The sequence below is a fragment of the Stegodyphus dumicola genome, chromosome 10 (genome assembly GCF_044657685.1).
Source record: "Stegodyphus dumicola isolate Sdum_Otavi_A_Nest chromosome 10, ASM4465768v1".
NCBI classification, from domain to species: Eukaryota; Metazoa; Arthropoda; class Arachnida; order Araneae; family Eresidae; genus Stegodyphus; species Stegodyphus dumicola.
Window position 1 is genome coordinate 183,486,878 of NC_140777.1, and position 26,502 is coordinate 183,513,379.

General features: G+C 35.1%; 1 protein-coding gene across 2 annotated transcripts in view; it reads right to left on the minus strand.

Annotated features, from left to right (window-relative positions):
• slo (calcium-activated potassium channel slo) overlaps positions 1-26,502 on the minus strand; it is a 514,476-nt gene that overhangs the window by 119,243 nt on the left and 368,731 nt on the right. For both annotated transcript variants that reach the window (XM_085825984.1, XM_085825983.1), the window contains exon 11: positions 11,832-11,984. In XM_085825984.1, the coding sequence (XP_085682110.1) occupies positions 11,832-11,984 (153 nt within the window). The remainder of the gene's footprint in view (positions 1-11,831; positions 11,985-26,502) is intronic.

Genomic DNA, 26,502 nt, shown 5'->3' on the forward strand with positions numbered 1-26,502 from the left:
ATGGATTACAACTCTCACTTTCAAATGTCGCAAGATACACCTGCAAAAGTAGCTAAAAAGTCGCTAAATTCAGAAGGAATTTCGTTAAAAGTAGTAGCTAAAATTAAAAAATAAAAGTATAATCCATATTCTATAATAGATTTTGTTAGTCGTCATTTTTTAAACTGAATCTTCCTAAAAATATAAATAATGTCCCAATTTTTCTGCGGACCATCGAAAAGTTTTCACGGACCACCGGTTGGCGATCGATGGACTAGAATAACTGCTTTAGAGAAACAACCGATCTTTATCTTGAGGTTTTCCAGAGCCAGTGAGATTGCAAGGATCTGTGCGATCAAATTCTTTAAATTCGTTATGAAGTGTCCCACATTGGGAAAAAAATTTACTGTATACACCAGCCCCAGTATTGTCTTGTATTTTAGAGCCATCAATGTATACTCAAATTCATTTAGGTGCAGAATATTGTTCATATAAAATACATGATGTGTTTGATTTTAATTTTGCATCAGGAATGTTTTTCTTTCCCAATTCATAAATATCTAGCTAGTATTTGATATCAATATATTCAAGGGGATTAACCATGACCTTGTTACAATTTTATGGTTTGTTTTCATCTATTTCTTGTAATAATTTCTCATAAGCCTCTATGGAAGACGAACACTTGTTATATTTAAATTACATTTGAGAATACGCAATTTAAACTTCTATTTAACCGCGTGAGAATAAATGAAAATAAATCTTAGTCTACCTAGAATATATCTCTGGATGAACAATTACCACGGAGCTTTTAGGACCACTACAATGTTTACTTGACTATTGGTGGATGCTTTCTAGAAAATTCAATGACAAATATCAACTCCCATGTTAAGTAAATTAAAGTAATATATTCTTTGAACTAAAATTTTAAAACTATAAACGAAAAATAGTCGAAGAGAAGCTGGGAGGTTCCCTTTAATGTGTGTTTAATGACTGATAATGTGTTATTATTGAATGAGACAATAAACATACGATTTTTCGGTTTACGACGGACTGTTGTAAAAATTAAACTAATTTAGCTAAATTATACATATATTTATCGTAAATTAAAATAAATCTAGTCTTTTTTCTGCCCTATGTCAATAATTTCCGATGACAAAATTTATTTAAGTACAAAAATTTCAAATAATAACAGAAACATCACAAAATAAAAAACGAAGAAAATTTTGAAGGAGTTTAGATTTTTAACCATTAGTCAAATGGGTTTGGTTTATTTGTTGTTGTTGCTTATGTTCACTTGTCTGACGTAGTCAGCCCAAGCCCACGAAATTCCTCGTGGCAAGGAGCGCTAGAATACGCCTGCCGTTGGCAACAGCCTTGAGCACCACTCAGGTGACAGTAAGATTTAGCTCAGTTCCGCCCCCAATTTTGATGAAGAGCACCCCTGGGTACGAGGACTTAGAGGACTAAGGGATGGGTACGAGGATCTCCGACTCCTCTCTTCTTCCATAAAACACACGAGAGGACTTTCGGCTCGCCGCATATTTAGAGTGCCGAACCGACACTATACATTTAAAAACATCCATGCCTCTTCCGGGATTGAACCCGGTCCCTTTGGTACGGCAGTCAGCGACGCTAACCGCTATACCGGTTGGGCGGCTTGGCTTATTTAATTACGGCAAAGCATGATAGGGATATCAGCCTAAGGGAAGGGACGCCTTAGTGGAGGACTTTCTAAGGCAAGCTGGCTCGTAGACACGTTACACAGGGGAAAACTACGAAAGCTCCCATGAAGCCAACCCGTTCGCTTGGAATCGAACCCAGGTCGGAACTAGTTTCAGCGATTTTACCACTCGGCCGTTGGTGGGCCCTCATGATACATAAGTATGATTTTTAATGCAAAATTCAAACAGTGGGGAATAAATGTTTTAATGTAAAATCGGGCATATAAGACAAATATGGTTTAGGGATGACGATTTTATGTAAAAATCATTGTAGGTGACGACTGAAAGTGTGTATCTATATATATTATCAAGAATCAGTCAGGTTACCCGTCACATACAAAGCTTAACAACAAAGCAGTATGTTGCTAAGCTGATCCATAGAGATAAATCACGCTGTTTGTTTGACATTTTGCTAAGCTGATCCATAGAGATAAATCACGCTGTTTGTTTGACATTTTGCTAAGCTGATCCATAGAGATAAATCACGCTGTTTGTTTGACATTTTGCTAAGCTGATCCATAGAGATAAATCACGCTGTTTGTTTGACATTTTGCTAAGCTGATCCATAGAGATAAATCACGCTGTTTGTTTGACATTTTGCTAAGCTGATCCATAGAGATAAATCACGCTGTTTGTTTGACATTTTGCTAAGCTGATCCATAGAGATAAATCACGCTGTTTGTTTGACATTTTGCTAAGCTGATCCATAGAGATAAATCACGCTGTTTGTTTGACATTTTGCTAAGCTGATCCATAGAGATAAATCACGCTGTTTGTTTGACATTTTGCTAAGCTGATCCATAGAGATAAATCACGCTGTTTGTTTGACATTTTGCTAAGCTGATCCATAGAGATAAATCACGCTGTTTGTTTGACATTTTGCTAAGCTGATCCATAGAGATAAATCACGCTGTTTGTTTGACATTTTGCTAAGCTGATCCATAGAGATAAATCACGCTGTTTGTTTGACATTTTGCCTTCGACGGGATATTACAAGTGCCTTAATTTTATGTTCCAAGATTTCAAATTTGATGACTTCATTTTTAGTGCATATTTTACAAAGTTTGCGTGTATCATCAGCGCCTGCTGCAAGTTATACGCTGAAATAAGTAAACAAGTTGTAAGGTTTATCTTAAATTTTTAACAGTTGTCTTAAAGTTAAAAGCTACTTTCCTATCCCTTCTAATTTCAGCTTACAAATTCCCTGCCAGAGTTTGTTTTTGGAATCGTGGTTAAATGAAAATCAATTAAGAACAGTACTTAAGTCGAAGTTCTACTGACTTCGTGAGACAGCCAGAGATTCTGACTAGCTCGCGTTTGCCTTTTGGCTACACTCTCTCTAAGCTATTACTACGCTCGTCGTATTTAGAGTCTCAGTTAATATTCGCCGTTTAGTTAACTAAGACTCTAAATTTAAGCGTGTCTCCACTTGTCAGGATAGGTGAACTATCGAAACACACGTTTATGGAGTAGCGACAACCAGCACGCAGCCGTCGAGAAACCCTTTCATTCACAAAAGATGGGTGTGTTTTGTGCATTACCACAGCGGCGCATCATCGGGCCAATTGTTTTGCATTATTGTCACAAGAAGTGTACCAGGCACTTTTTCATGAATTTGTGAACCATTTGGATGATGAGGAACTAACACTTAGCTTACCAGCAAGATAGGAAAACATGCCTAGCGTCTGTAGTTAATATGGACGCGGTGAAATCTCTGTTCCAAACTTGATCTCCTTTCAATTTGTCGTATGGAGTCGTCTTAAAGGTAATGCGTACAAGCACAAACCACGCACACCGACAACGTCCGTCGTGAAATCCAAAGAGTGACGCTCTGGCAACCACATACGCGAACATGCAGCGCCATGCTTAACTGTATGTACGGATAGTGGGAGATCACTTCCAGCACCTCTTCTAACGCACTTTCATTTCTCAAAAATAAAGGTATGTTATAAGGTATTTCGCCCGCCTTCCTGGCATGCCTTCGTGGTGTGGTGGTCTGCACGCTGGTTGTGTATTCCAGAGGTCCGCGGTTCGATTCCAGGCGGACGCGTTTACTCATTTTTCATCATTCCTGCTATCAGGTTCAATGTTCCGTCTTACTTTCTTTGGGAACATGCACAGACCTGACTCGGAACAGGGAGCTTACTAAAGCTATGTTCAATAACTGTGGGAAGTAGACAAGATACACAGGAAGGGTATACGAAACCCTTTATTTTTCACTCTTTACAGTAATTTCCGTACTTCGGAACACAGAGACCAACTACTTGTGGTCTGAACGTAAGAATATAAAAATATAACTAAACTCTAACTTAAATTTGGAATAATCAACAAGGGCCTACGTGTAAGATTGGCCGGATATTAACAGGAAGTCGTATGTAGTACAGAGAACTGTTAACACTACAATACGTTTAAAATTATCACGAGGATTAAACCTCTGGCCTGGAAGGCAAACAGCAACCGAGTAAAACTTCTAAGGCAAGTGGCCTGCTTCGACTAACTCCTTCCTCTCTCTCGCTTGGCAAAAAGCCACAACTTAAGTACTTGGCGTTCGCCAGACAAATTTTGCATAAATAAGTTAACGCTTTTAATTCTGGCCGGAAGTAGAAAATAAAAAGTGATAGTAAAGATTTAAAATAAAAATAAACGTTAGTAAAACTTAAGATCCTTACACTGCTTCCAAAAAATACCTAATGTCTCTACAGTGGCGCCCGAACTAAAAGGGTGGTGGATGATGATTCTTCCCACCCAAAATTTGTCGATTGGGTCCCCCCCAAACCCCAGTCCGTCCTTTCATAAGGGGGAGGATGTAAGGTATTTCTCTCCCCTTCCTTGGCATGCCTTCGTGGTGTGGTGGTCTGGACACTGGGCGCGTATTCCAGATGTCCGCGGTTCTGTTCCCGGAGAAAGCCTTTACTCATTTTTCATCTCTTTACTCTTTTCCAATTAACCTAATGTCTCTAAATGTAATGTAAAAATTTGGTTTCGTTTTCTTTTATTATAAAATTTTTATCACACTTTCCCCGACCTCTTTTGATCGAGATATCTTGTATAATTATTTTAATCCTATTAAAATGTAAGTACTAGAAACTAGAATGGATGTGGAGAGCTAACATTTCTCTTCCAGCCGAACACTTCAAAAGTCTCCGGATTTCAATAAAATTTTCTATTTTGAATGTTCTGGTAAAACTGATGTAATAGCCATTAAAAAGTAAAAGAGAGAGAAGGAGAGACATATGATCGAAAAGCGATTGCCTGTCTGCTTAAGCTAATGTATTTTAAACATACAATGATTTCCCAAATATAGTAATTGATTTCTAAAACAGTTCTAAGCAGGAGCAAGTGCACGGAAAACAAGTAATATATATAAAAAAAATTAAGTCAATTCCTACTTAGGTCAACAAAGAAAATTTGAAAATACAACAACAACAAAATTAAAATGCAAAAAAAAAAAAATTAATTAAAAATTCAAATTTTTTAACATGTGAAAAAATATTAACATTAAGTGTTATCCACTAAAAATTAAAAAAAAATGTATTTGAACGAGACTCGATGAATAAAAAGTATTTTATTAACGATTGAAAATTAATTAATTAATAATTCATTAAATAAAAAAAATTTAAAGTCAATTTCTACTTAGGTCAACAAAGAAAAATTTCAAGTTAAAAATTAAAATTTTTTAATATGTGAAAAAACAGTATTAACATCAAAGTGTCATACACTGCAAGTTAAAAAATGTATTTGAACTTAAGTGGATGAATAAAAAGTATTTTATTAACGATTGAAAATTTGAACAAGATGTAAGGAGAGTGTGAGTTAATAGTAGGAATTTAAAAAGAGAAATTAATTGTTTTTCCTTTCGAAATTCTTTGTATTGTAAAGTTTTCTTACCTGAGTGCGCTTCTTTTTAAAAGTGTAACAGAGCTTAAAAATGTTTAATATAATGATATTCATAATTCACAGTCGGAAAACAAATTCTAGTAGAACAAATAACAGAAAATTTCTGACAAAAATATAATCAAAAGATTTAACTTGATATTTTATGCCTTTCCTTCCTACCTCATTTTTTTATTGATGCGCATTTTAGGAGGAAAATATAAACATTTATTCCTCGGTTGTATGCTGCGGAAAAACAAGAAAAGGACGCTTGCCCTTCTCATGTCTCGAAAGCTCAACTTAGGATATGTATTAGATTTATATATAGTAGCATTGATCTAATATAGGTATTTTAACAAAAAATCAGATTTTTTCTGAAATGACATGCCAATGTTTTCGCATATTTCGATTCTACAACTCAAATTATTCCAAACTGACAAGTTTTGTAAAATTTGCAAGAGTAGTTTTTAAAAAATTAGCTCTCAAATGTTTAGCTCCTCAATCTTAATTGAATTTAGTACATATTTATTATCATCTCTTTTCTTTGTTAAATGGCCCACCAGCGGCCGAGCGGTAAAGTCGCTGAACACTGGTAGTTCGGTCCGAGGTTCGAATCCCGCGAACGGGCTGGCTGCATGGGCGTTTTCGTGGTTTTCCCCGTGTGTAACGTGTATACGAGCCAGTTTCCCTTAGAAAGTTCTCCACGAAGGCATTCCTCCTCTTAGGCAGATACCCCTCGAGGCTTTGCCATAATCACACACACATTTCTTTGTTAAATTTATTTGATTATTCCCTTCACATTTTGAAATTTAGGTTCATTACAAATAAAATTCAGCCATTTTTTATGATTTATTTTAAAATATTTTTTTTTATATTTAAAGTCATACATCTTAAAGTAGATGTATTTCTAAGCCTACCTACAAAAAATTAGAATTTTTTATTCAAAATTTCCAAAGATATACGTGAATTTATATATTGTTGCGTTTTAAAATTTGGCATATATGTTGAAAGCGATAACAAGATAAAATGTGGTATAGACATTTTGTTAAAATTATTTGAAAGTAGGAACGATGTCACTTTTTTCCCGCTCATATACAATGTAAAAAGGGAAAGGAAAATAGGTTGCCATATGTTAAGAAGTTCGTCAAGTGAATTATTCGTGGAGCAAACTGAAAAAAATGGGCCAAGATTCATTTTTGAATTTCTCCGTAAATTTCGCACCAAATTTGACAAAATTTAATATTTAGGCATAATTTGAGTCGTAGAATGGAAATACGGAAAACAAATTCGCATGTCGTTTCAGAAAAAGCCCGGATTTTGTATCAAAATGCCTATATTGGAACATTGCTATATGTAAATCTAATATATATCCTAAATGTTCGTTTTCGAGACATGAAAAACGCAGTTTGAATTTCGTCAATCCGCCCAGTAGAACGGGAGATACAGAAACTGCGCCATTTATTTATTTATTTTTCTGCAGTGTACATCTGAGTTCTTTGCTTCTAAAAAAACAGGGATTACAGCTCGATCATTGTGAATAAAGCATCATCTCTGCTTAGATAGTTTTGTATAAAGACTTTTGTGTTGGGCTGAAAGCCTTCATGCAGAAAAATATTGTTAGCCAGAAAAGTTATTAATTTCGTTTTGGCATTTCGCGTTGAAAACTTTAAATGTTGGTACACTTTTCAAACTGTTGCCACCAAATGTTACAGCCCTGCATTATATTTAAAGAAATTAAATAATGAAGAACCTTCATAAATGTATGCATGTTTCTCGCATTGGGATAAAACGACGGTACCTAGAGCCATCCAATTTTGAATAACGTACCTTTGCATCCGAATATGGGCATCTGGAAGCCCAAATTTGGAATTTGGTTTATTATCAATTTCATATTTTGTAACACTTTAACGAATTTATGACTAACAAACTGAACGATTTCAAAGCGAGCGATGGCAACACTGTACGGAAAAAAAAATTATCTCCAGCGCGCGAGACTGTGTATCGGAAATTCTAAAGACATGCTCATTTAAAAATATTTTGCAATATTGCACTTGAACTGAATTTTACGGTTTCCCGAATTCCCGGAAGATACGAACAACATAATTCAATCATTTTTAAAGCAACAAATGTGCAATTTACCAATATATAAGAATAAAAAAACTAAGCTCACTAAGCCGAGTAAGAGGGTGGGTGTATATATATATATATATATATATACCTTAATTACAACCAGAAAGGGAGGTGCACAACCACATGTTATAACAGTCCTAGTCCTATACAGAAAATTTCAACGTTCTGAAGCGACTCGTTTTTGAGTCATACGAGATACATGCAAACCATACACACATACTTATGTACAAGACTCCACGAAAAACATCTCTTCTGAATCCATTTTAAATCAATTTTATAATTCGTTTTGGGGAAATAGAGTCCCTTATTCTGTCTTTACGTACAGATGTCACGCTGAAACATCGTTAAATTGCATTCGATAGTGGTTAAAACGGATATTTTCGTTGAAATATAATATCGAAATTTTTCGCGATTATAATCGCGAAAAATTTCGATATTATATTAAGTATCTTTTTACTTCGTACAAGGAAGTAAAACGGAAATTCAGTTATTTTACATAGCCCAGTCGAAACAAGGTATACTGAAACTTGGGTTATTTTGTGCAAGCAGAATCATTTGTAAATAATAAAAAAAAAGTTCTCGTCTTAGTAAATTGAATACTTAAAACAACCGTTTAGTGTGGAAACCAACACATATCATATATTCATGTGGCCAATATTTTTTACAAACAAACAACTCAATTACAAAACCGTAAAAACAAAAATAGTCATGTTTTTCCCCTAAAATGTTCAGCATCAAAAATGACACAGAAAGGAAAGAAAATGAGAAATTTCCTGCTATTTTACGTCGTTCATTGTGCATTGTTCACATACGAAGAAGAACATAAAACATTTATTTCCGAAAGCGAATTTTGTTATTGTATCATTAGGTTTTAAATTGAGGCTATCATCCAAAATATATACAAAAAATATATTCAAAGAGAACCAAAATGCAAACTAATTTCGTTTGTGCTGATACTGTGAAGTACACTGTCTTTTGTAGCAGCATTACATATGCCCCGTGTAATTTACATGTGCAGGGCGCAAAAAAAAAAAAAAAAAAAAAAAAAAAAAAGGGGGGGGGACCGCTCTATTCTTCCCGTTCTACTGGGTCGATTTATTTTCCCATATTTCGATTCTACGACTCAAATTATACCTAAATATTAAATTTTGTAATTTTTGGTGAAAAATTTAAAAATTTATCTTGGCATATTTTTTGAGTTGCGCCAAGAATAATTGACGGAATTCTTAATTTATAGAAACCTACTTACTTTCCTTTTTTTCATCGATGCACGAGGGAAAGAAGGTCCATCGTTCAGTCTTTCAAATAATTTTAACAGAATGCGTAAACCACATTTTCGTTATTATCGCTTATATTAAAAAGACCAAATTTCAAAAGGCGCCAAAATTAAATTCACATACATATCTTACGAAATTTTGAATAAAAAAACTATTTTTTTGCCGAAATATTTAGAAATACATCTACTTTAAGATGGCGTTAAAAATTTTATAGGTTATGATAAAGTATTTTTTTGAAAATTCATAAAAAATATTTAAAAATAAATGATAAAAAATGTGCGAATTATATTTGGATTAAACCTAAATTTCGAGTTCTGGAAGAAGGAATCAAGTAAGTTTAATACAAAAAGAGATATTAATAAATATATATCAAATTCAATTAATTGAGGAGCTAAAATTTTGAAAGCTAATTTTTTAAGACCTACTGGTGCAATTTCTACAAAACCTGGCTGCTTGGCATAATTTGAGTCATAGTACCAAAATATGACCCCCCCCCAAAAAAAAATTGGCATGTCATTTTAGAAAACATCCGATTTTGTGTCAAAATACCTATATTAGAACAATGATATTTATAAATCTAATACATATCCTAAGTTGCGCTTTTGAGACATGAAAAACGCAATTTCAATTTCATCAATCGACCCATATAGAACTGTTCCATTTATTTTTTGCTCAGCGTATATCCATATCACATGTATAAAAAAATTAGGTGAGGTAATATACGGGCTTAATTTGATGATTGCTGCATAACCCTAATAAAGTAGGTCTTACATAAGGTTTCAGCCAATAATAATGACAGAATTTCAAAAGCAAAACTTTTAGCAACCAATAAGAAACGAAGATGAGCTTTATATTGAACCAGGGATTTAAACTGGAATCTAGTACGTATTTCTTTCTCTTTTCATGCTTGTTTCAAGCATACTGTAAAAATGCGAAAATCTGTTAATGAATGATACCTTTTGCTCCAATTTTTTTTTTCCAATGGCAGATTTTGAACAATCACAAATGTAACCCAGTCCATTAATCTATACAAGGCCGGATGTTGTGGTCTCTTTATTATGGAGGCACCTACTAGGTGGGCCAGCATCGCTTTTCCTATGAAGGGACGGACAGTTACAACCATGCCTTCTCCGGAATTCGAACGCAGGCCCTTCGGCATCGCAGTCAGCTTCCCTGACCACTTTACCGACTGAGCGGCCCTTTTGCTCCAATTTAACTGAGTTTAAATCAGAAAACTGCTTTATCAACAAATAATAATAAAAAAAAAAAGCATTCAACCAGATATGCCTGCTTCAACATGCAATACATCATCAACATTTAAATTATTGCATATTATAGAGTACTTAGGTTATTTTTAAAGCAGAAGAAATAAAAAGTGAGCAATGCCCTTGTCGGGACTCGAACCTGGACCTCTCGAATATGCGCCGAGTGTGTTACCGTTACACCGCGAAGGCATACAGAAAGGAGGGAGAAAATACCTTATATACTCCCCCTTTTAAAGGGCGACTGGGGATTAAGGAACCCAATCGCCAAATCCTGGTGGTGAAAAATCATTATCCACCACCTTTTAGTTCAGGTGCTACTGAAGAGACAATAGGTTATTTTGTAGCAGAAGTACGTGAAAAATGAGCAATGCCCACGCCGAGACTCGAACCTGGACCTCTCTTATACGCGCCGAGTGTGCTATCATTACACCAAGAAGGCATGCTTAAAGAAGGAAGAAACTACGCGTTAGGTGAAAGAATGGATATTAACAAAAGACCTTAGGAATAGCGAGATGGACTTTATAAAACTGGTTTACATTGGAAATGAAGCAAAAAACATAGCAAAAGAGGTCATGGAAAAATAAAAAACCTGATCGCAATTGGAACAGACCAATAACAAGAAACACCCATTATGGCTGCTGCTTCATGTTGTGTTGTCCTTTATATTTTCCTTCGTGGCCGGTCTAGAAAAGCCATAGGGCATGCTTGGGCTTGCCAGAAGGTTGGACTGCGCCATACTAACCTACCTACCTTATAAACTTGTAAGAATTATGTTAATTTTATTAACAGTTAAATTTTAATTTTAAGTTCCTTTACCGTCAAATTATTAACTTCAACTTACTACTTACGGCCAGAACGTAATTTTGGAATCTTTCTGAATACTTAATGGGGAGGAGCGGTATTTATACCACGAAGTTACTTACAGAGTCAGAGAGAATCAGAGTTTCTGATTTACGCGCGTCTGCCTTTTGGCCACTCTCTCTTAAAGCTGTTATTACGCTCGGCCGTCCTCAGGCCCTTGTTAAGCTACGTAGTCAAATAAAATTAAGGGGCCAACTCGAGTAGAATCTTGATAGCTTCGGCTATATTTATTTAGTTTTAGTTTAATTCTTAGTCTCTTAAGTTCAAGCCCGAGTGTCGGCTTTGATGGTACACTCCAAGGCGGAGTTTTGTTAAATCTTATTGAAATAATAAAAGGTTAGTTACACTTCCATCTTGTTGTTTCTTGTCACACGAACTTAAGCGATTATTCGCTAACTAGATCTTAATATTCGCCACGTTCTACATTAACTGAGAATTACACCAGTGAAAATCTTACAAACTAAAAGAACGATTCTGGGTATACTTTTCTTTGGGACACTTTCTACGTTTAGCACAGTTTCGAACCATTAAATTACTTTGCAAAAGCGACCATACAGTAATATTGTTAAAAATAGCAATTTTTCTCCGAAAATCAGTAGTCAACCACATATACTTTACCTCTAAAATCTCCAGAGTTGCATAAAGTTATCTGAAGGATTTACACACAAACAATTGAGTTCAAACAGCACGCGTTTTCTGCGAATATTGATGCAAAAAGTTCTCACCTTGTTGTGGTATTGCATGAGCTGTATGATAACCCGTATGTCGTCCGAGAAGTTCTTAATGGATATTACCCGCATGATGTTGGCTGCGTCTTCCGCATCTGGATCCTGACAGTATTTGTTCGCTAGCACCAAGCAGGCGTCCGCTTGTTGTACCTGTTGCCAATAAGGAAAAAGAGAATTAAGAAATTAAGTTATTGCACCGTGCAAGACAATTCCTTTATACTTTATAGTATTACTCTTAACGTCTGTTTTGCATCTTCTACCGTGGATTAGTTAAACTGTGAAGTTAACTGTTATTTTAAAGCCAGAAGTATTGGCTTCTGAAAGCACGAGTTGGTGCCATCTGCTAAACTTTATTTGGATTAATAAAAGGATCCTATACACTCTTTCCCTGTCTCTATGGTACTCACAAGACATAAAGATAATTCGCCACTTGCCGTTTTAGAGTTTTGATCTAGTGTACGCTCCTTAAGAACAAGCTCTATAACATGATACGATTAGATAAGTAGCCATATTTCTGTTTCTTTCTGTACGTGAACGTATGTAAATAAACTGCAATAACGTGCTAATCTATACTGTAATCTAAGAAACTACTTACCATATAATTTTCAACAGGTAATTCCAAATTTAACATAATTTTTATTTGAAAAAAATTTAATAACTGATTGTTTAATTTAGAAGTAAAAAAAAAAAAAAAATCAGCGTTATGTTTGCCAATTTGCGATGGCAAATTGCTTCGATGGTTTTACTAAACCATCATCCTCAACTTCCAAAGTGCAAATGAATGAAATAAGATTCATGTTGAAAAGACAAGAGGACTGGACAAGAGTTAAGCTGCTGGTGCCATCTGTTGATGAAACAAGAAAATAAATTTTTTCAAAAAATTCTGAAGGATGGATTGGAATTGGGTCGTTAACTAGAACAGAAAGATTTTCTTGAATATGAAACGCGTCTAGATAATCTAATTTACCAATGGACGTTTTCACCAATGGACTTGATTTTGTTGTTTGACTTAAGAAAAAAAAATGTGTGGAGAGAAAGATAATATATGTTCGGCGTGAGAGAAAGTTAATATATGCATGAAAGTTAATATATGTATGAAAGTTAATATATGTATGAAAGTTAATATATGTACTTAAATTAATATTTGTTCGGCGTGTTATTTTAACCTGAGCTGTTTGTTTCTTAAAATGTTTTCAACAGCGATAAACCAGTTCAGTTGAAATTTTAATAAAATTTCAGGTTTTATTGTTCACGTTTGAAAACATTTAATGCCACTTAATATCTGTATCGAAAGAGAAAATTAAGAATTTCATTCATTCAATTTATGTATTATTATTTTTGTATTCTTTAACGCCCATTAAAAACTCCAGAAACTCCTATTTATCCTCTTAACATCAGATTAGTATCTTTGCGATTACGAAGCAAGTCTCTGCATTCTTTCAAAACTCGAAAACAAATTGAAGATCATTAATAGACCATACAACTGCAACACGCGTTCCATGATAGAAAATCGAGTACCATAAGCAACAAAAAAAGTCCAAATAAAACGAGTCTGCCAAAGAAATTTAATTATAAAAATAAATATACTAGTCTCCGCTGCGGTTGGGAGCTTCCAAATGGCGCAGATGAGGCGTTGTCATAGCAACCATTGGAACAGAACGCTAAAACTTAATTATGGCTCATGGAACAAATCAAATAAATGAAAGCGTCGCCATTTCGCTGAAAGGAGGAAAAAAGGATCTATATCGACAAAGTTCAACTTTTATTAAAAAGGGAACTGGAACATGCAAAACTGTGGGTGGGCATTTATTGAGATTTTCTGTTCATTTGCGAACAGAAGAATTCTTGTTTAAGAAATATTTAATAAAATCTTAAATCTTATTTAGAAGCTCTGTGTGTTCTGCTCCGTAATGAGAAATATTTAGTTTTGGGTGTTAGCTTCATTTGTAGCCGTTGCCCTAGTTCTGCCAAATGCGAGCATTCATACTGACAAAAGAAAGCAGAAATAATTAGAGTCGCAGTAAATCAAATCTTTGTTCCATAATTTTCGCAAATTGAATGCATAAGCTTGTAAACACGGTCACTAATTTCTTATTTCATACGAATGGAAATAATAAGCGATAAATATTAAGAGAAATGCATGCATCTCAAGCATAGGTAATGTTATATTTCTAGAGCCAATTCGATTCGTCTGTCCATATGAAAGGCCGAATAACATAAAAATGCACTTGGTATGAATAACAGTATATGGTATTTCTCTCGCCTTCTTAGCATGCCCTGATGGCATAGTGATCAGCACGCTCGGCACGTATTCGAGAGGTCCGTGGTTCGAGTCCCGGCGAGAACACTGCTCCTTTTTCACGTCTTCTGCTCCTAAAATGACCTAATATCTCTACAGTGGCGCCCGAACTAAAAAAGGTGGTGAATGATGATTCTCCGTCACTAGGATTCGGCGAGAGCACTCTAATCCCCTGTTTCCCTTTAAAAGGGAGAGTATATAAAGTATTTCTCCCGCCTTCTTAGCTTGTCTTCGTGGTGTAGTGGTCCGAACGCTCGGCGCGTATTCGAAAGGTCGATGTTTCGAATCCTGGCGAGGGCACTGCTCCTTACTCATGTCTTCTTCTCCCAAAATAACCTAATGTCTCTACAATGTTATAGTTCTAAAGCCGACAGTCGATCGTCAGTCTATATGAAAAGTAGAATAACATAAAAATGCACTTTGTATGGATAACGAAAGTGCGGAAAAGATTAATGATTTAGTACGAATTATCGTTCCACCTAAACAGTTAGCACCCTACATTAAAAATTATTGTTTTTCATTCATAAATAATTTTAACATGTATTTTCTCGAGGGTCATGAAAAAAGAAAATTGGATTAGAAATACATTTCGTTGAAATGTATCTGAAATTTTATTTCGCGAAGGAAAAGAAAAATTGATGGAAATTTGCTGTGATCGAACCCTAATCAAAGATATAAAAAATAACACACTTGTTAACTTTTGGCTAACCCCAAAAAAGAATATTAAGGCATCTCAAATAAAGGTATTAAATTTTGTATTGTCTTTGTTCACACAAACTATTTGTGTGAACAAAGATTTTTTTCCAAGTTATACTTTAAAATTAATACAGAACAAAATAAAAAGTGGATCCTAATTTACGGTTAAAACTAAGTGAAATAAGACTAGACATATAAAGAAATTAATCTCTCTTTAAACAGGCCCAAACTTCACATTAAATTTTAGAAATAAAGTATTATAACTTAAATCTTGGTAATCAAAATGGTAACCAATTTTTAATCGAATATTTTTTATCTGTGCATATTTAATACAAATAGCCAATAGGCTGTCCAAATGGCAATATATATATATATGAAAAGGTTGAGAAGCGCTGATTTAGATTTTTTAAAAGGTCAAGATTTAAAGGCTAAAAACGTGGCTCCGCTTGTAGGGTTTATATTTATTTTAACTAAAATTTATTTTAAGTTATCTTTCCTGTCTAGCCTTTACTTTCCCCTAGAATTGACAATGCTAGAGTATGTAAATTGTAGTAGCGCGCAGTATATTCAAATTTTAGCAGAAGTAAGTTGAGTTTAAATAGGAAGGAAACGAGATTGTAGGTGTGCTTCTTGAATCGCGAACGTGAAGGTCGCTCGGTAGAATTTAAGAACCGCGCGTGTCGGCCTGTGTGCCTATTTTAGCAGATTTTGCTGGATCTTTCAACTGCTTAATCAGTAAGCTCGCTGAATCTCAGCGGTAATGTTAGGACACGGTTAGGTTAGTTTAAGATCTCAGAGCCTAGTGGATAGTAATCTCGCTATTTATTATTCATTCAGTCATTATTTTTCATTTCTACATTCTGTTTCAGTTAAACCGCCTGGTTGGCTTAGTTTGTGAGCGTCAAGTGGACGCAGCTGTTGTTTTAAAAGTTGAATAAAAAGGGCTTTAAACCCTTCTTACGTGTCTGTGTAAATTCACACTTAGTAGCAGTCACTACCACAGTTGCTGACAAGTTGGGGCCACAAAAGATATTACACGCTACCCTACTACCGTCCATACGGTCATTTGCGACTAGGAGGATCGAGTCGCATATAAGCATTCTTTACCGCACCACGCGCACAGGGAAACATTCATCCCCGTGATTGGATACGGCTTTCGATGACATCATTTTCTCTACGCTTAGGAATGCCTTGTCTTTGCTTGGGCTCGAAAATACACCTCCATACCGTTTATTTACATTTTGATAGCAGTACCGAAAAGATTATTATCGTTAATGACGTGCGTTGAATTTTTATTGCGGATTACTCTTATTACGGCACTGTAGTGTGATGTATTTAATATAAAAAATATAGTGCTTTTTCTTTTTCATAGAGAATAAAATAGGTATCGCTAACTCCGTCAATGTGTATTAATATTATGCGTGGAGGTTTTTAATAAATGCATTCTTAATTTAAAAGCCTTCACATTAAAGGTTTTGTGATTATTAATTTATTGATTCATGTTCATTCAATATAGATTCTTTGCAGATGCAATCTCCGAAAGCAAGAGGCAAGTCAGTTTTTACAAACAGCAAAAACGTTGGGAGCTAACGTAATACACAGTAAATTCACGATATTTGTAGTCAGTCTGAAAAAGTAAAATTTATTTTTGAAGTTAGACTACTATAGATTTGGAACACAGAAATAGAGATACTTATGCATAAATTGAATATTTCCCATAAACCTGTGCTTTATGAATACTGCCCATTTTTAATGTATAGTATATTTGTACCTTTGCATAAAAATAGTGTTTATCAGAGAAGAAAGTTTTTTATATACGTGTATTCAGCGAATATACTGAATGAGTTTTTTTCTTTCATTTAAGGCAACGGAATATTGGAAGTGTGAAAGACGTGGACATTAACATGGAAATAACATATACAGCTGCAAAGGAAATATTTTCTGCAAAGTGATAGGAACAGAATGCAACACAATTTCAATCATAATATACTTACTAGCGCATATGCCTTCATAGTTGAGTCGAGATCGTCGTGTAATCTAACTTATAATCGTCGTGTAATCTTTGCACTAAATTTATGAACTCAGTTATTTATATAATCTAAGCATTTGAGATTGCTACTGATGTTAACAGCATCTTTGAAGGAATTTATAATTTTATTATTCCATAAACAAGATGTCATCCGCATGTCAATTCTTACATCTGGCATTATTATTCAAAGAGTACAAATGATAATGTTCATGACTCCGTATCACTCATGCCCGTCATTCAAGGAAACTAAAACTGTAAAAATTCCGCCTAAACGTCATTACACCAAGAGAAAATGATGTCATCGGAAAGTATGTCCAATCACAAGTACGGATTTTCCCTATGCGCGTGGTGCGGTACAGAATACTTATATGCGATCGAGTCACCTCTTCACTGGTACCCGAAAACTAACAATTTAATTTCGATTAATAGTAAACTCAGCAGCTGGCGGCAACAACCCGAAAGATAAAGAAGATTTTTTTTAGAGTTTAGCAAAAGAGTTTTTCCACGGCAGACAGAGACTTGCATCTCATCTCTCCTTAAACTTCATGTTATTAAATTCACTTGATCTGCATTTTCTGATGGAGTGAACGAAACGGTAGAAGTGCAGGACAGATCCAACATAAGAAATAACATGATAATGAAAATAAACCTTACACGTGCATAGGCAGTATAAGAGCTAAGTTACCTAATATTAAACAGTGACGTCCTTTACTTACAAATGTGGGAGAAACTTTGCTTTGGAGCAAGACGTCGACGTCAGGACGTTAGTCGATCTTGATCGAAAAGAGCAAACCTTGTTGTATAGTAACCTGGGCTTAAAGATGGCTATCTGATCTACCTCGATGCGGAGAGTTACAAGTTTACAGTTACCACAAGTTTTGTTCTTGACCGGAAGTTTATGAACGTGTGACGTCACTGACTCACAGTCTGCTCCTTTATATCTTCATTTGTTCGCTTTCCATAAGTTAAGTGATGTCATTCACCATCGAGCATAGGAAAGAGCATAACCATTTTCGTCCACTGAGCTTGCCTCAACGAAGATCAGACTAAAGCGATGCGAAGTGTTTGTTATATAGCCTAATACAATATTAAATAAAATATTAAAAGATTTTTTAATCTAAAAGCTATTTCTATTAGCTTGATTCGCACTAAAATGTATAAAATAAAATTATTACATGACTTCTTGTCAAAAACTGCACTTGCTGGATGAATTGTCGGCTTACGAGAATTAAACATTTTTGCACTCTGAATACAGAAGGTGTGTGTGTGAATTTAATTATGGCAAAACGTTCTAGGGCTATCTGCCTAAGGGGAGGGGTGCCTTCGCGGAGGACTTTCTAAGAGAAACCTGAATACAGAAGGAACGTCTAAAAAGACAAATTTTGTATTCATACAAAATATTCTTTTTTTAATATAAAAATAAAGAAACATGAATATCTCATTTAAAACATGTTTACGACGGAAAGTACAGTCCAACTTCAATTATCCGAAATTCGACTATCCGAATCGCTGATTATCCGAATTGCTGCAAAATGTTTCAGAATCAACTGAAGAAGACAATTTCTTTCTCTTCTTCAGGAGAAAAAGGAAAAATAAGCTCAAAAAGAAAGGAAAGAGACAGGAGAAGATAAGGATGACCTGTCACTCGAAGAATTAAGAAACATTCTTTTAAAAATTCCTCGATGATGAGAAAATAGTGCTGAGAATACAGCAGAATGGACGATGTATTATTCGTCAGATCCTGGGTTTCAAATTCTAAATGATGATTAACTTATTGAAAATGTGAGAGAAGAAAATGTGGAAGAAGACGACCTTAATGTCGAAGCTGACGCACCCACGGAACCATCAATTAGTGAAGCGTTTGTCGGCTTTCAAGTGGATGGAGCGTCAGCCCGAGTGTGACCCCATGCAACTTTTCATTGTCAAGCGGATGCGCGACTTGGCTGCCCGAAAACGGATGAAGACGGTCAAAGAGCTTATTTTGACAGAGATGTTCAGCAAACAATGACTTTCAGCACTTATACATACTGTACAGTACGTTATATAACATGTACATAAAAGAGTTGTCTTTTCATTTTAATTAATTAAAACCTCTTTTTCTTTAAAAATAGTTTTTTATCCCGTTTTGAACATACAGTAATTAATTAAATTGTACGTAAACCTTTTCTTCGGAAAAAATGCAATTATCCGAATTTTTCATTATCCGAATGAGGTCCGGTTCCCATTGATTCGGATAAGTGCAGTTCTACTGTATATGTTTACCATCAGCGTTAAAAAAATAGAGGCCGGAAAAGGACTTTTGTGCACACGATGTATAATTATACTTTTCTTTTTTGCTATAGAAATTTATTAAATTAAATGGGTAAGTTTTTTCAAATGGGTAAGTTGGAGTTACTTTACTCACCCCATTTAAATGAAATAAGCTTTCGAGTTTCCGATTCCGTAGTAGACTAACGGAAAAGAAGGTGGAAACGTCTAAGTTTCACGTTGCAGCTGTTCGTTTTCCCTTTCCCATGCTTTTAGAGCAAAGACCACTCCCATTCGTCATACTGAACTTAAAATACTGTATAAGCCGTGCTTCCACACACCATTCTTACCATCTACCTTCCTTTGCGCATGTGCAAATAAACTTGGGGTACACCAGAGGCTTTCAGATTGCGCTCTCTCTACGGAACCGTGGAGTTCCATAAAACTCCGCTAGGCACAAAAATCTTGAAACATATGTGGATCCCAAATGTAAACATACTGTAGAGGCTCTAATATTTTTTTGATTAAACATAAAGATACAACTGTGATATCAAAGAGGGCATTTCTCCCTATATATATATTCATATAAGGCATTTCTCCCGCCTTTTTAGCATGCCTTCGTGGTGGAATAGGCAGCACGCTCGGCGCGTATTCGAGAGGTTCGAGGTTAGAGTCCCGGCAAGGCGTTGCTCATTTTTCATGTCTCCTGCTTCGAAATAACCTAATGTCTCTACAAATCAAACCATTGAACGAAACGAAACCTACAAATCACCTACAAATCAAACCATCGTTAGCTAAACGTGCTAACCACTTAACAGCGAAAGCTTGAACAAATAAACGTGATAATTCTTTATATTCTCCCCCGATAGAAACTGATCAGACCACCGCTTCCGGCGTTAGCAATAGTGAACACTTATAAAGGTCTACAGCCAGCCATTGAAAAAATTATAAATTTTAAATATCTTACTTTAGCAATGTTATGAATGTTGTCTATATATATTATCTACATAATCTTAATAATTTCATCAATATAATCTTATATAGAAACTTATATAGATTAAATTATGCAGATTCTTAAATTCGTGAACTTGTATAGCTTTATTAGCCCAGAGGAGCTATTAATTTCAAAATGTCATTTTGCGTCGATTCACTTTTGAAACTCTTGCCACCAAATATTACCGCCATTGTATTATATTTAAAGAAACTAAATAATGAAAAATCTGGATGAATGTTTCTGGCATTTTGAATAAATAACGGTATCTAGAGCCATAAAATTTTAAATAAAGTAGTCCTCTAACCGACCATGGACATTTGAAAGGCGAATTTTGAATTCCGAATTAGTTTTACTATTTACTTATAATTTTGTAAATCTTAATAAATTTTTTATGAACAACCTCATCGATTTCAAAGGAGGCAATGGCAACACTGTACGGGGGGGGGGGATTATTTCCAGCGCGGCGACACTGTGTTTCGGAAATTCTAAAGATATGCTCTTTTTTCAATATTTTGTTGTATTGTTTTTGAATTGCATTTTCCGTGTTTTAAGTCCGAAGAACATGATATTTAATAAATGAAGAACATGATATTTAATAAATGAAGGAAACAAATGTTAAAATACGCCATTTTGGGCGTATATAAAATCTGAAAGCTTTCAGATTTTTTGAGCCCAAAAGAGCTATTAATTTCGTTTTGGCATTTTGCGTCGATTCCCTGTAAATGTCCGTATCACTTTTTAAACTGTTGCCACCAAATAGTATCGCCCTGCATTATATTTAAAGCAATTAAATAATGAAATCTGCATAAATGTATGCATATTTCTCGCATTGTGATCAAACAACGGTACCTAGAGCCATCCAATTTTGAATAATGTAATCTTCCACAGAATATGGGCATCTGAAAGCCCGAATTTAGAATTTGTTTTATTATACATTTCATATTTTGTAACACTTTAGCGAGTTTTTCATTAAAAAAACTCAAGGATTTCAAAGCTAGCCATGGCAATACTGTACGAAAAAAAAACATTTTTATGTCCAGCGCACGAGACTATATGGGAAATTCTAAAGATATGCCCATTCTAAAATTATTTTGCGACATTGCTGTGAAATTAAATTTAATGTTTTAAATGCGAAAATCTGATATTTAATAAATAAAAGTAGCACACAAAACGTTGAAAAAAGTCCCGTTTACATTGGTAAAATCTGAAAGCTTCAACTGTTCTATAAAATTAAGCGCAAACTCTTAGAATAATAATAGCAGTTTGGATAAACGAAAATCGTCTGCCGGTCAGTAAGTTTTCCTGTGCTATGAAAGACATATAAATCTGAAAAATTATGTTGCATCTCTTTAATAGAATGGAAATAAAAATCAAACTTATTAAATAACTTATTTATAAGAACCCATTTCTTATTTCCTTTTCTTTTACTCTACTCTACCTGAAAATCTCTACTTTCATCTAATATTATTTTAACAGTTTCTTTGATGCTAAAGTAGAAATATAATGTGAAATAAGTATGGTACATACTAAGCAAAAGAAAACAAGAAAAAATAGCATGAAATCGTTATTTGGATTTCGTTGCATGAAAGCAATCACGATTAAAAGCACACATTTAAAAGGAAAACAAAAAGTTTTCTCAACTATGTTGAGACATGACTACCTCTATGACATGACTACAGTTGACTATAAGTTGACATGACTACCTCTATGACGTAATAGTAAATGGTGATTATTATAGGAAATAAATGTTAACTCTAAACATTAAACGGGCATTGTGTACGCGCAGTTTTAAACTGAATTCGATATTAAAAACTCAGCAGAATGAAGAGATTAACAATAACTTCCAAAATATTGGGCCATTTAAAAACTCTCCGTGCTTTTGGATACATTTTTGAAGAAACGTTTTCTTTATTGAAAATCAGTTTTAATCAAGTAGATATTGACGATTTATATCTATGAGCTTTTGTCATTTTTCGGCTAGCTTCATAATTCGATGGGTGTAGAACTTCTGTGATTTATTGTCGAAAAACTTAGGAGAGTGATTTTCAGCGGCTTTCTTCGGTCGGCCAATTTTTTACCATCAAGAGAGTTTGGCAGAGACCGAAGAAAATGGTAGTCAGACGGTGCAAGGTTCGGGCTATATGGCGGATGCACGAGAACTTCCCAACCAAGTTCCATCAATTTGTTCTAAGTCATCAAAGATGTATGTGGTCGCGCATTGTCATAATGTAACACAACTTCCTTTCTTTTGGCCAATTCTGGTCGCTGTTTCTGCATTGCTTCGTTCAAACGATCGAGTTGTGCACAGTACAGGACCGAATGGATGGTTGCACCAGGTTGCAATTTATGCGGCACCCAATCACTGAGCTTCTTTTTGTAACCTGCTCTTTTCAAATGATTCCAAACTGTCATGAGGTTGATGTTTAGTGCCTCTGCTATTTCCTGGCGGTTTACGTGCCGGTCGTGCTCCACCAGTTGCAAAATTCCATCGACGTTTTTAGTGACTGGCCGAGCGAGGTGCATCTTTGATATCGAAATTTCCCGAACGGAATCGAGCAAACCATTCCTGTGTCCTTCGCTCAATCACAGCATTCTCGTCATACACTTCATAGCTTTTTACCTTTTTTACAGTAAAAAAGCATCACATAACGTATTTCATTAGATAAGTATTTTCGCAAACAATGGAAGCTGAATGTGACCTTTTAAGTGCGGTTTTGCTCGCGACAATCGGGTGAATGTTGCCGGATATATAGGCATCAACACCATCTAGCGGCAAAAAAATGCGGAGACTTTTTATATGACCCAATATATGGAAAACTAACAAAAGCAACAAATTTTGCACTTCATTCGGCTTTAATTTCAACGAAAGTCAAAGGATTTCAAGCAACAGCATAGCCATTACTCTTCTGAAACGAAATTTTTCTATTTCAAAACCTTTTTGCAATAAAATCGTCGGAAGTATACTTTCCACAGAGAAAAATGGAACAGTTCTATATCTCCCGTTCTACTGGACCGATTGCCGAAATTTAACTTGAGTTTCCCATGTTTCGAAAGCGCGACTTAGGATATATGTTAAATTTATATATAGCATTGTTCTACCATAGGTATTTTGGTGCAAAATTAGATTTTTACTGAAATTAACATACCAATTTTTTTGCAATATTTCGATTCTACGACTCAAATTATGACAGAGTGCGAAGTTCTGTAAAAATCGCACGAGTACTTTGTAGAGTTCCTCACTTTGTAATACTAAGTTACTGTTGGAAGTGAAGAATCTTAAGAACTGATAAGCAAATAATCACTTGAGTTCGTGTGACAGGAAACAACAAGATAGAAGGGTAAACTAGCCCTTTATTATTCCAACTAAAGTTTAACAAAAATTCCTCTTGGAGTGTACACTAAAGCCGTCACTTGTGCTTTGAACTTAAGAAACTAAGAATAATACTAAACTAATATAAACTAAAGAGGTTATAAGGTATTTCTCTCGCCTTCTTAGCGTGTCTTCGGGGTGTAGTGGTTCTGCACGCTGGACCGGTATTCCAGAGGTCCGTGGTTCGATTCCCGGCAAAGGCGATTGCTAATTTTTCATCTCTCCGATTTTTCCAATGAACCTAATGTCTCTACAAAGTATAGCCGAAGCTATCAAAATTCTAATCGAGTTGGCCCCTTAACGTTAATAGACTGCGAAGCTTTCAAGGGCCTAAAGTACGGCCGAGCGTCATAATAGCTTACGAGAGAGTAGCCTAAAAAGGCGGACGCGTGCAGCCAGAATACCTGGTATCTCTCTTCCTAAGAACGAAGAACTTCGCGGTTAAATACCGCTCTTCCTCATTATATATTCAGACGGGATTCTAAAACTACGTTCTGGCCGGAAGTGTAAGTTGAAGTTATGAATCGACAGGAAAGGAACTTTAACTCAAAATTTATCTGTTAATAAAATTAACATAATTCTTACAACTTTTTGAAAAATTAGCTCTCAAAATTTTAGCTCCTCCATGTTAATTGAATTTAGTATATCTCTTTTTGTATTAAACGTATTTGATTTATATTGAAACTTATTGTCTAGTTCATTCCCAAAAAAAATTCGCCCATTTTTATGATTTATTTTTTAAATTTATATTTTTAAAAAATGGCAACCGGAAAGGGCTCTATAGAGGTCTGAGTTGTCTCTTGAACTTGCTGAATTTAGTATTTCGAAAAGTTTTTTTTTTTTTCCGGATCATTACTGTTTTTCTGTACTTTCTGGATATTCATAGTATGTAACAGACAAATATGCCAAACGATGCATAATTTAAAAGAAAGAAAAAATTTGAAGGATTTAGATTTTAACATTGCACCAGAAGGTTTGTTAAGGTTTCTTTCTTGCTGTCGTTGAGTTCGCTGTTAACCTACTTGCTTCTGGACTAACTCCTGTTGATACAATTACTTTTTTTAATATTTAAATTGTTTTTATTAAGCATCCCTTTCTTAAAATTCAACAACAAAATCAGAAAATGGTTAAAAACAGCTTATCTTTAGCTAATCTTTCAAAAAGTTGTAAGGATTATATTAATTTTATTAACAGTTAAATTTTGAGTTAAAGTTCCTTTGCTGTCGATTCTTAACTTCAACTTACACTTCTGGCCAGAACGTAGGTTTAGAATCACGTCTGAATACATAATGAGGAAGAGTGGTATTTAACCGCTTTCCTCATTATACGATACGCTCTTCTTGATACAGTCTATTGGGAATTCTAAAGATAAGTTAAGTGTTGCCATAATTTTTTAAACCTAGAAAAAATGTTACGCTAGAACCTCTTGGGGCGAATCACTTTTCTTTTCTGTTTCCTTTTTCAAATAACTAGCCGCTAGCACGTCTAGCCATCAAAAGTAACTACCATAAAAAGGAAAATGTGTATATATATAACGATTTTAATGAATCCATCTAGTGTCATTTCAAGGAATCAGTGGAAATTATTTAAAGAGATATAAAAATTGCGTTTCCTGTTTTTAAATCGCTTAGTTTCTTAATCAATAACAGGCAGATTCAATTCAAAAGCAAAATTAAATACATAACGCTTCTCCCAATGGCAACACGCTGGCGTGGGGAAGTTAGAAATAATTTATATCGGACACCTTTAGAATTTCCGATAATATATAAAATGTTGCCGTACACATTTCAATATCCATTGTATTAATTCTTCAAAATACATGGCGATCACACAGGGTGGCAATACTCTATACTTGTGTTGCCATATCGTTTTTTATGCTAGCTATATCATTTGTAGAGATATTAGGTTATTTTGAAGGAGGAGACATGAAAAAAGTGCAATATCCTCGCCGGGACTCGAATCTTGGACCTTCCGAATACGCGCCGGGCATGCTAACCACTACACGACGAAGGCATGCTAAGAAGGTGGGAGAAATACCTTATAGACTCCTCGTTTTAGGGGGCGACTGAGGATTAGGGGCCCAATCGCCAATTCTTGGTGATGGAGAATCGTCATCTACCCTCCTTTTTTAGTTCTGGCGCCACTGTAAACACAATACGTTTTTTCGAAGCAGTAGACATGAAAAATGTACAATACCCTCGTCGGGACTCGAACCCTGGACCTCTCGAATTCGCGCCGAGTGTGCTGACCATTACATCACGAAGGCATGCTAAGAAGGTGGAAAGATTCCTCCTTTTAAAGGGCAACTGGAGGATTAGGGAATCAAGACGCCAAATCCTGGTGATAGAGAATGATCATCCACCATTCGTTTTAGTTCGGGCGCCAGTGTAAAGACATTAAGAGTTTTTTGAAGCAGGAGTCATGAAAAATGTGCAGTACCCTCGCCGGGACTCGAACCTCGGACCTCTCGAATACGCGCCGAGCGTGATGACTATTACACCATGAAGGAATGTAAGAATACGGGAGAAATACCTTATAATTTTTCTAAAAATAATATATGGTGACAACATTTGGTGACAATATTTGAAAAGTGCTACAGACAAAAAAGTGAGGTTTGAGACTAGCACCTATGGGTCTAAAAATGTTTGTAACTCACTGTTGGAGCTTTTTGATTTCAAATGTAGTATACCTACTCAACGTGAACTTTATAATGCTTATCAGTTTTTTAAAGCTCTTTTACATTGGAGTAGCTATCAGTGATTAAATATTAATTGAAGGATTCTAAACCGGATCGATTGAAGATTCGTGTTCATGCCTATTTTAAGATTTTATTAAATTCATTTATTTGGGAAACAAAACATCATTTCGACAAGCAATAACCTATCAAAATTCGAGGACAGTTTACTTATCTGAAATATCGGAGAAAAAGCCGCAGGGAAAATTTTCCATTGCTTTTATAAATAAAATTACGATCCTCACTCGAAATAACTTCCCCTCATTTGCTGAGCTTGCAGCCAGGAAAAGAAAACAGCT